The sequence below is a fragment of the Anguilla rostrata genome, chromosome 2 (genome assembly GCF_018555375.3).
Source record: "Anguilla rostrata isolate EN2019 chromosome 2, ASM1855537v3, whole genome shotgun sequence".
Lineage (NCBI taxonomy): Eukaryota > Metazoa > Chordata > Actinopteri > Anguilliformes > Anguillidae > Anguilla > Anguilla rostrata.
The window spans coordinates 19,704,329-19,715,601 of record NC_057934.1 but is presented as its reverse complement, the minus strand read 5'-3'; the positions used below and the strand labels follow the sequence as shown (position 1 = coordinate 19,715,601).

Genomic DNA, 11,273 nt, shown 5'->3' with positions numbered 1-11,273 from the left:
TACAAGCAAACCAAAATTTAGGCCACGGCAAGTCAAATTGTGTTTTTTTGCAGGCATTACAGTGATCTTAATATTAGAAGAGGTCCGTTATTTTCTGGATGTGTTGAGTGAGACAGAGACGTACGTGGGTGGTGCCTGAAGGTGTAGACTGGGTCCAAGGGTGGAGGAGCAGTAATTCGTCAGCCAAATTAGGTAAAAACGAGGCTTACTGAATGTGCATTGGAACTGTGCCGTTGCTGAGTATCTACTGATAAGTAAAGCCTGAAGCCTTCAAGCCCCCTGCCCTGGCCTTTATAATAACTGCAGTGGAGATAACACCATGTCATTTGCTTTTGGAGGAATTAGTGGATCTTCACGGGCTAAACAGGCCATGGTGATTAACCTTTGCACTCTCCATTAGTCCCGGGTGTCTTTTCCTACCAGCTATGGCTAAATGAGCTGTCCTGCGCCCAGTGAGGGGGGATCAAATCCGTGTAAAGAGACCATTTACACCACAACATTCCCGTCTCTGAATTCAGTTCTGTTTGATTCAAAATGCCCCATTTCCTCCAATTCCAACACAGTAAATATTGGTAAAGCAAATAATATGCATGTAATAACAGGGTTATACAGAAAAAGTCCCTCTACCCATTTGTAGGGATTTTAATTTTTTTCTACCACTACTGCAGCACCTTGCTTTTAAGACCAAATGTTGGAATTTCTACCATTGAGTGTCCCCGATACGGTGCTGGGACATCATACACTCTCAGAAAAAAAGGTACAAAAATGCTTTAAAAGGGTCAAGTGGCGTAGTACCCAATAGTTACATAAACTGTACCGCTGGTCAGCAATACATAATTTTTTTGTAATTGTTTTTGTTTGTAAAAGTTACTTATTAGCACACAAAAAGAACATTATTGTACGTTCAGGGTACATTTGGAAAATCAAGAGCAAAAATGTGCATCCACTGTACCTTTATTTCTGAGAGTGTATTTATATTTGGTCCAGAGGGAAGACTGGTGTTCCTAGCAACTTGAGTTTTTGTCCAAGAATGAATCAATCCTGAACTGATTGCTGTATTTTCCAAACATATTTATAAGGATAGACAGTTGTATGTAATTGGGAGTCTAAGGACAAATGGCTATTGAATCAAGGGCTCATTTTTTACATGTCCCAGAGTAACAATGTTCATGTAGAAGCAGGTTCCCTTTCTCATATCTGAAATGCATATCCTAACCTTACCCATTATGAATTTAATGGCTAAACTGAGATCAGAACTCTGAGATGCTTTCTAAATATGGGGCCCAAGCCTGTGTTTCAGAAGGAGGAATTCAGGCTTGTTTTAGGTTTCCTCTCCCTCGGGCTAGCACCACCTGACAGAATGGGCAGAGTAATCTAAAATGAGAGCGTTAATTTGGCTATGGACGAGATGGGGGCAAACGGGTGTGTAAATCGGCTCTCTTACCTCAGGTTTCGCTGTGTGGCTGTGGGCTGGTGCTGTGAGTATCTGCTCTGTGAGGAAACCATGACAAACCCCAATTTCGAATTTTCCCCTTTATTCACACCAGTGCCCCTTTTTGTGTTTTTTTTTTTTTCTTCTCCTGGCGCACAAAATGCTTGTCTTGTCAGGGACTAAAACAAATAGGTTTTCCCTCAGTGGATGACAATAAGCTGAAGAAACCAGAGTCAGAGATTCCCTGGAGTCTGCTTTAATTCTTCTGCTGTCATACACCTGAAAAAGGCGAGCATTCATTCTTCCCACGGCCCTTTGAACTCATACCAGAACCCTTTACTGACAGAGATACACAGCTGCACAGCGATACAGCAAATCACATACTTCAGGGACAGACGAGACTGGGGGGAAGGCTGCCAGATCGATTTGCTTTCAGCACACATGTGGAATATAGCAGGTTCAAACAGGATTTTAAAGATGGCCGTTCATTCATTCATTACAGCATTCATTCAGATGTTTGTTCATTCATATGTTCATTCGTGGTGGTAAGGGGTTGAACCAGAGCATATGCAGCTGTCTTTCCAGCATGTCCGTCACATGATCAAGAGAGAACAGTCACCTAAGCCAGTATTAGGCAGACTGTGAGGGAGGGATTATATATATGGTCAGATTTAATGCTAATCGGCCTCAGGGGCTGTTTGTGACCATCTGATCAATCATGGATTGAAAGTTCATGGGCCATTTGATAGCTAGACGTTTTCACTCAGAATGCATTTGCACCCTGTCATATCAGATACTGTTGGCAAATTGGATGTCTGCATAATGCACATGCTCTATATATGGGTATCTGTGAACACTTGATTTGCAATTGGCTGCACATCTGATTCATGCATTTAGATTGAGATCACATTTCCCCCGGTTGTTGCACTTAGTTCCAAGCCATCTAACTGTCACTTACATTGCTTCTTAGTTTTCTCTCCATAATGTCCTTGCCTTTGTAAACTGAATATGTGTGATTAGGTTGTACAGCATGTATGTGCCACAAGCATTTTCAGTGAGTTCCATTGACACTTTCCAAAAGTACAGTTCAATGTCTAATTAGGAATTTCAAATGGCATTGTACTACCTCAAAAAACACTTTCAGTCACATATTAATATGATTTTCAGTCACATATTAATATACACAAATTAAAAATATTAACCTTTTGAAGAGTAGGTTATGAAAAATAATAGTGGTACTTGGTGGGTGGGTGTTATATAGCACACGATTAAAAATAATGTTTTGCTGTGGAATTGATTGGTTGTTCTGTTCCCCTGTTAGTGTTAACCGTGTCTGTTTCATTCCTCAGTACAGTACTCATTTAGAAAAATGTTATTTTTCTGACAGAGCGATTAACCAAAAGAGGTTATCAGACATTACACAAGACTGCTCAGTTTTCTGTTGTTTCTCTGCATTAATTTCCTTAGCATCAGTTGTGTTGCTAATTTACACTGAATGTATGATAGTAAAATCTTGCTAACATTTTTTCATCAATCACTCACACTGGTGTTCATGAATAGGATTCTAGATAGAACAGGATAGTAGAATGTTCAGGAGGTCCAGGAAACTGAAATCTGTGAATTCTTTCCTGGTGTGTTGTTTTAATACTTGCATCCACAAACGCCCGACAAATATTTTTAAATGATTCTTGGAAAAAAAAAAACATATAAATGCCTGTGTCGAAATTCGCTTGCTTTCAAGATTCTAAAATTTAAAGGGATAGTTAATTTTTATATTAATCAAGTACATATTTTTATTTAATGCCATATGTACAGTATGATGGCAATGGTGTTCAGAAGCCCTAACAGTTATTTACTATATTATAGTCATTTTATTATTATTTATGATTTTTATTTTAATTTGTATGTTTATTATAATAATAATAATTATTATTATTATTAGTGATAGTAGTAGTAGAGGTAGTAGTATCAGTAGTAGTAGTATTTAATAATAAAAAAAAAAAACATTCACACATTGAAATACTTATTGTAAATATATTGCCTATTTTAAATTTTAAATAGTTGTTCATAGACTTCAGTTGACCAGTGTTAAAATACATTTTCCCTACTGAAATTCATTTTATAGCTTGGTTTATATTTTCCATTAGCAATCATCGACTCTTACCTGGATAATGGACTGTGTGTCCATGTGAATATATATTTTTATTTATTGGTATAGATATATTTAACAAGCGGCTCTTTTTCTGTTCATCATGCTCTGATGGAGGTTTTCTGATCATATTTGCATTACATCACTATATGTCCCCCTCCTTTTAAAGGCCAAACACAGTGAAATGTTAAATCAACTCTTACAGAGTAGATATTATGGTCCCAATTGGAGAGTTACACTGCTCATTTTTACTGTGAATAATCAAAAATAAATAACACAAATGAAATGAGGGGATGCTTTCCTCTTAATGCTATAGTACAACTAGCATTTGAATATCAGAAAAAGTCATTTCTAAACATTTTACTTTCACAAAATCAAATATTTAGAAAGTCTGTATTATTAGACTACCAGACAATATGAAAAAGCAACATAAACCAGGCTACAATAACTTTGTAACACTGAGTTACTGTACACTAACATTAGACTTGACAGCAATCTCAGACTTTGGGCATTACACCCGAATAAAGAAAGACTTTGAGTCCACATATCTAAGCTTGAAAACTATTTAATTAGGGCTAGCTAAGAGTAGTCATAATTATCAAACCATCACGCATCTGTTCTGCTGCAACCCCGAGTGTCACTAGCAGCAATAGTTGGGAGGGAGGTGAAGGGAGGGAAGGCACTGCACCATGCAGAAGTGCTAGCTTTTCAACAAAGCTACAATGTTATAGTAGATACTTGGTGAAATCCTCCTCATGAAAATGGGCACAACAAATATTAACTTTTGGGGTTATTGCAATATTGCAGAGCCTGTGGCCCTCCAGAAATGAAACCCATTTATTCTGGGTCTCTTTGTTGTTTTGGAAAAGAAAAAGGTGTATTGGTTTTTCTGCTTCCGGAGAAAGCAGAATGCTTAGGCATTTCTGACTTTGCTTGCCCACACACAAGTGGCAAGTGCATAATACTGTATACATATTACAAGTAGAAAGGATTTCACTGGTCTTAAAGTTTCAGTGATGCGCATTGTGCCCAGCCAACCCCACCCACTGGAAACTTGGAGTTAAGCCTATGGAGGAAGCAAAATAATCTTGGCACAGTCTTTTTTGTGCAAGAATCAATCAAAAAATATTTCTGGGCCATTTATGAATGCAAAAAAAAAAAAAAAGTATTAAAACATTCACAGATTTCAGTTTCCTGGACCCTTAAATATACATTTGGCTCTCATGTTTGCTGTGGAGGCGGAGCACCTTCAAATAAGCTAACATCTTGAAATATTTGCACTTAAGAGCTGCTTTAAGCAATATAACAATTAGGCCTACCTCTGTCTTTTTATAAGCATGTATGTAACAATGAAAGGTTTTACTTGCTTTTATCATTTTATCACTTCTATATAACTGAAATAACAAGGCTGAATTAAAAAAACTAAACAAAGATCTGTACTGATGTAATGCTTCTTTCCAAAGCATATATGTCATTAAACTACACTGACCAGAATGCACACACGAATTTTCAGCATTTCAAACAGATGCTCACTCCTGGGTTATAAGTAAAGGATCTGTGATTGCTCCATTTTTAAAAAAAATATTTTTATTTAAAAGGCATGGTAAATCTGAAGTGCTAATATTAAGAAAGGATGGATTGCTACATGATTGTATATGAATAATGTGATTAAGTAATTATTTTTTAATGTTCAATAGCCAATAGGCCTATTGCATTTAGCTCTGAACGAAAAAACCATGGGACAATGGAAATAAATACATCTTCGTGAATAATATTAATATTAGGGCCAGCATCTTTATTTCCTCAAGTCGATCCAGCCAAAACATCATTAATGTCTTGCCAGCAAAGCCCGCAAAATTTGGACCCATGCGATGGCCAAAATTATTTAGCTGTGAGAAGAGTATTCCGGTAATAATCGCAACAATGATAATTTATGCTTTGCATTTATTGATACAATCTCTTATTGATACAATTTTTATCTCGGTTCACCGCGGACAATGACTCTACTTTTATAAGTTAGCAATTATGTTGCGGAAGCATTCGTTATAATGGCACATCTAACCGTTTATAGGCAACATAGGTGTAGCGAGCTTATTGCAAAAAAGAGCTGCAGCTCTTTTTTCATGGACAAGACTGCTCTAATATTCCGGGATTGACACATTCCGTCTGTGTTGTTATCACAAACATGCCCCAGATTTGACAAAGTGCTGCTCTTGTCGATTTTGTGTGCAAAAAATCAAGGTTATAGGCGAATCAGCAGATCTTTCCGTCATAGCCCATTTAGAGCGTTCAGATTGTCTCCCCTCCCAAAATGCCTTCTAAAGAACTAACGGGTCTTGTTTACTTTACAGCGTCCTGTTCTCTTATTTTTCATAGGTTTTGAGAAACTGTCCCGCATCATGTTTGATTTACTGTGAGTCGGTGTCGAGAAACAAGATCGGACTTTGTTATAACCCCCAGAGCGCGCAGCACAATTAAGGCTTCTACGTATTGGACAGTGATTGGCACGCTTGACAGTGATTGGCAATGTTGCCAGGACAACCATACAGTAGCACCATGAAAACGGTTCCAAATACGAAACACAATTATTTAAAGGGTGCACTCGATCTAGAAATGATGAGGATCTTGAAAAGGTAAGTGTCATTAAGGTGATAGCTGCTTAACAGTTTTCTTTCCCCTCTTTTCTACCTGATTGTTCACCAACTCTGTTCATTCCGCGGTTTTCTGTCACCCCTTACAGGTATAGCCTATTCCTCTCATCTTCTCTCAAACTTCGCTGATCACCGGTTGCTCTTGGCGAACAACTCTCCTGCGCCAAAAGAAGTAAAGGACTTGTCAATGTTTCCCAGTCTTAATTTCTCACTGGAACAGGTAGCAAGTGTCTGCGAGACACTGGAAGAAACCGGCGATGTGGAGAGACTGGGACGGTTCCTGTGGTCTCTGCCGGTGGCGCCTGGGGTTTTCGACTCGATAAACAAACACGAATCCATTCTGCGAGCTCGCGCCGTGGTTGCTTTTCACGCAGGGAGTTATAGGGACCTCTATCACATTTTGGAGCACCACAAGTTCACCAAGGACTCACACGGAAAACTGCAGGCTATGTGGCTCGAAGCACACTATCTAGAGGCCGAGAAGCTGCGGGGTCGCCCATTAGGACCGGTCGATAAGTACAGGGTGCGGAAGAAGTTTCCATTGCCCAGGACCATCTGGGATGGCGAGCAGAAGAGCCACTGTTTCAAAGAGCGGACACGCGGCCTTTTAAGGGAAAGGTACCTCCAGGACCCCTACCCAAATCCAAGTAAGAAAAGGGAACTAGCACGCGCGACTGGCCTCACACCTACGCAAGTGGGGAACTGGTTTAAAAACCGAAGGCAAAGGGACAGAGCCGCGGCGTCAAAACACAGGTCAGCTGCATTTTGTTTTAGTGGTGCTCGGCGATAGTTGACACCATACTACGGTGCACAGGCAAGAAAATGTGAACAAAACAGTAAATGATTGAAGTCAGCTTACAAAGAGCTCAGTGTAACGTTCTTTTTTCGTTGTATACGTGGAACAATTGCTTACAGATCTGTGTCCACGCCTAAGCCTAAAAATAAATACAGAATGGAGAAATCACAAAAGCATAATGTAACCTCCACTTTGTTTGCGCATGTTTTTTATTTACATATGCTTGTGAATACTTTCCAGGAGAGATACAATCGAAACACGGTTATTATATTACTAGCTAACTATTTTGAAAACATTATTCACAAAGGAAAATACAACAGAAAAAGTCCCATAGCCTACAAGAGTTATTGCATTCCTTGTTCACAAGTGTAGCCCAAATTCTGCCTAGTTTTGTAATAGCTATGCATACATTTATATATGTATACATAGCTATTAGGCTACATGGTGGAAAAAAATAAGAAAAAAACATCTTATAGGCCTACTTATCTTAAAAGGAAGCATTAATTTATCTATTTTCCAATATATTATTGAATGAAAGGTATATGTATGTCTTCAAATTTTATTTTGTATGCTTATAGCTGATTATTATTTTAATTTATTACGAATACATTAATCAAAAATATGATTTTTAAAGGAATTGTTGGATTCAAAACACTCGTTTTGTTTAAATGTTAACGCATTTAACATGCCTTTTATTAATAATTTTAAAGTAGGCCTATATGTCTATTGTCCGTTTATTTTCATTTTCTACCACTCTGTTTTAAATAGTCGGGACAGAGCTCTTAATGCAGCATACCTTTTGAACTGGAAACAACATTGTGTTTTCCCCTTTCACCGTATCGCATAGGTGACATTTATTTTGTCCCGTGCAACCCAATTGTTTTGACACTGGTGTCGTATTGACAAAAACGTTTTCAGTTTAAGAAAAACAATACACTATTGACAAAACGTACACTCTCTATTTTAAAACAACTTCTGAAGTTTTTAATGTCAAACTGTAGAATTTGTAGCCTACAATGTGAAAATGAAACATGAAACAAAGTGCAGGTGGATCATTCACAGTCAATAGTAAGAAGTACTATATAATTACTGTATAGGTTCAATCATGACACGTTTCGCTTTAAAAAAAAGTATTTAATTTGACTTTTATCGGAAACCTCACTGAATAAATACAAAAACATCCAGAAGACCTGGCGGGAATGCTGAATTTTTTCTTTTTTAAATTACATTTTTAGGGCAATTTCGGTAGTTATTTGTGTAAATTAGCACAAAACAACTCAGTTGGCTAATGCTGGTAGGTCTGGTCTGGTGAATAAAGCAGAGTGAGAGGAACAAGTTATGCGGAGGGAATGCGCTATGTCGTGGTATCTGTTTTATCCTCACGTCTTGTTTCTTCCAGGTTGCAACACCATGGAATTGGACAAAATGGGGTGCGATCTCTTTCGGAGCCATGCGGTTCACCATCCACTAGCATCTTGAATATGATGGACCGAATCGAAACGGGGACCTCCATTATCTCCATAGCATCCAGTGACTCGGAATTTGACATATAATACAAAAGGAGAAATATTTACAAGGGAAACTACTTGAAAAAAAAAAAAAATTAAAAAAACGTTAAACCCGGGATTATGAAAGGACCCATTAGAATGATTAAAAGGAGAGAGAGGGGGGGAAATAGTGTTTCGAGCGCATTCAGTGGACCCTCCTGTTTTCCTACCCCTTTTCTGCATGAATTTATTCAGAAAAAAGTGAAACAGTTTATATAAGGACCGCCGAAAGGAGAGAGTAGAGGCTTGCAGAACGCCATCTCAGACATCTATTTCACTTTCAAGTGGCGATGGGACTCGGCAGGATGCAATGATGTGTTTTGTTTGTTGTTGTTTGATACTGTCATCGGACAATCATGAGGAAATCCCTTTTGTCACGCTTCTGTCGTGCGTAGGCTACGTGTAGGGAATACGGTACGGTTACAGATTTGTTTTTTCGTTGAAATGATGCAATTAATTCTCAGTCTTCAAGAATACCAGTTATGTCTGTAATATTCGTGTGTATGGTTGGACACAATATTGTTATTATTCACCTCCTGCTTCACTTCAGCCTGATGTCCTAGTGTGTCAAAAGTTTAAGTGATTTAGAATCCTTTAATATTTAAATCTGGATTTGTGATAATGTAATCGGTCATATTTATGCAAAATAAAATTAATATAATTCTACATCAAAATAGTTTATGTAAGGTGCTTGTTATTGTTTAATCCGGGTCTCCCCTGTATGCTTTCCGATGAATGACCAAGCCATTTAAGAGACTAATCATCGTGGATCCCCGCCCTGACCACAGTGCCCCATGGTGAAGTTCATCGCCTCTGTTCCTCTGGATGACATGGGTTTGAATCAGAAGAATAGGAAAGAACAATTTAAAACCTGTTTATAGGCATATTCAATCAAAAACTTTTTGTACACTGCTGCTACAGTAGCCATTTCAGGATTTTACACAAATAATTCACTCCTCTATCATGTGCCAAAAGAACAGTGCAATTTGTCAACCTGGCAAATATATTAAAAAAGCAAGGTACTGTAAGTAAACATCTGTTTCGGAAGTCCGTTTTGGATAGGCTCTAAGGAATTACTGTATCTACAATAAATCAAATAATACATCATTTAAGTAGTTTTTTGTCCTGAAAAAGTCCGTATGGTTTTCTGAGTCAATTTTAGAGGAAATTGTTTGCCCGGTGACCAAAAAACATAATGTCCCCGTCTGTATACAGTAAATGTAACAATGTCGAGTTACGCCTATAAAAAAACATGTTTGGTTTTTTTAAATTTTTTATTTTTTTTGCTGTTGTCTACAGAAGGCCATCTACAGACAAAACAAGGGGGTTGTTACTCAAGTCATGGAGAGGGCTTCAGATTTGGAGATTAGAGATGGGACACTAGATGAAAAACCATCTACATGTTTACTTTTGGGGGGACCTTGGGCATTTTAAATGGTGTTTAACATTTGTAAAAGAAAGTTGTACTTATCAATATGTTGGACTTTTTAAGTTAGTTCAGTGTTAGTTTAATATTAAATGTGTTAAGCTTCTGGATGCTTCATGTGATTAATGGAAAAGAAACAGTTCCCTGGCCACAGGCATTTATAATAAGCACACAATAGATTGGTATGTACAGTAGGCTATTTGCTTTGTAAAAGCTTACCTAGGTGTTAAGAAAGAAACAAAAGCAGCTTTCCTCATCCAAAATGAAAAAAAAAAAATACAAAACGTATTACATTTATATCAATTATCCCCCTTTTATTGTTATTAACCACAATCAATTACTAATGCATCTTTCTTGTAGGGATATGAGTTTTGTGTAGCCAATCAGATGTAGAGGATGATGAGGCTGACTGATGTATGGAGCTAGTTTTATGGGAATTTGACTAGGGTTGATTCTATTCTGAAATATGTCACAGGATTTTCCCCCCTTCTCACAATTTGGAATGTCTGATCACATTCATCAGTGCTCATTGCTGCAAGAATAAGATGTCAGCCACCACTTCATATCCGACCTCATTTTAAAGGTGGGCTCGCACAGACAAGAGTTGGAGGAAGACACTTTACATGCTGCTCATCCAGCAGACCCAAAAAATTAGCAGGGGTTGCCAGGGCGGCATTGTAGTATAATGGCAAAGGAATTGGTCTTGTAACCTAAAGATCGTAGGATTGATTCCCCGGTAGGACACTGTTGTACCCCTGAGCAAGGTACTTAACCTGCATTGCTTCAGTATATATCCAGCTGTATATCTGGATACAATGGAAATGCTTGTGACTTACACAAGTTGTGTCAGTCTGGATAAGATCGTCTGCTAAAGCCTGTAATGCAATGAGTGAGATTCTGTCACCCTCCTTGGGTAATGCTAGTGCATTTAGCCCCACTTCCAGTGGTAACTTGCTTTCTCAAAAGGTTTCCCATCCATGGATTATCCAAGCTTGGAAGCTCCTGAGAAAACACCTGCTTAGCTTTAGCAGTCTGACACGAGGAAGCCATTGGGTGGTGGAATTAATTCTGTTACTACTTCTGAAATATTTATAATATCAACTTCTAAGTGTAACTGTACTAACTGACTGACAGGGTGACTGATTTCCTCTGGCCCTTTTTAGTGCATAAAGCACTTGTTTGGTGTCTGTTTGTTTATTATTGTCTGCTGCCCCCTGTAGGTCAAAGGTACTCAGGCAGTCAAGGGATCAGCCCCAGCATACCTCCACAAGA

At 38.2% G+C, this 11,273-nt stretch overlaps 1 protein-coding gene across 2 annotated transcripts; it reads left to right on the top strand.

Annotated features, from left to right (window-relative positions):
* The first annotated feature begins 5,879 nt into the window (after window positions 1-5,879).
* Window positions 5,880-10,107, top strand: LOC135247524 (homeobox protein SIX3-like). Of its 2 annotated transcripts, XM_064321063.1 has the most exons (3): window positions 5,880-6,214; window positions 6,322-6,985; window positions 8,428-10,107. In XM_064321063.1, the coding sequence occupies exons 2-3, from the start codon at window positions 6,420-6,422 to the stop codon at window positions 8,579-8,581; spliced, it is 720 nt and encodes a 239-aa protein (XP_064177133.1). In that variant the 5' UTR covers window positions 5,880-6,214; window positions 6,322-6,419; the 3' UTR covers window positions 8,582-10,107. The 2 variants fall into 2 exon arrangements, with proteins under 2 accessions (XP_064177133.1, XP_064177132.1); XM_064321062.1 differs by having other exon boundaries at window positions 5,880-6,985.
* The last annotated feature ends 1,166 nt before the right edge of the window (window positions 10,108-11,273 follow it).

Bases quoted from the DNA above. Each gene is read 5' to 3' on its own strand.
- LOC135247524 (XM_064321063.1), top strand. From the start codon at position 6,420: ATGTTTCCCAGTCTTAATTTCTCACTGGAACAGGTAGCAAGTGTCTGC. The intron at 6,986-8,427 runs GTCAGCTGCATT...TGTTTCTTCCAG, and splicing joins GCCGCGGCGTCAAAACACAG to GTTGCAACACCATGGAATTG.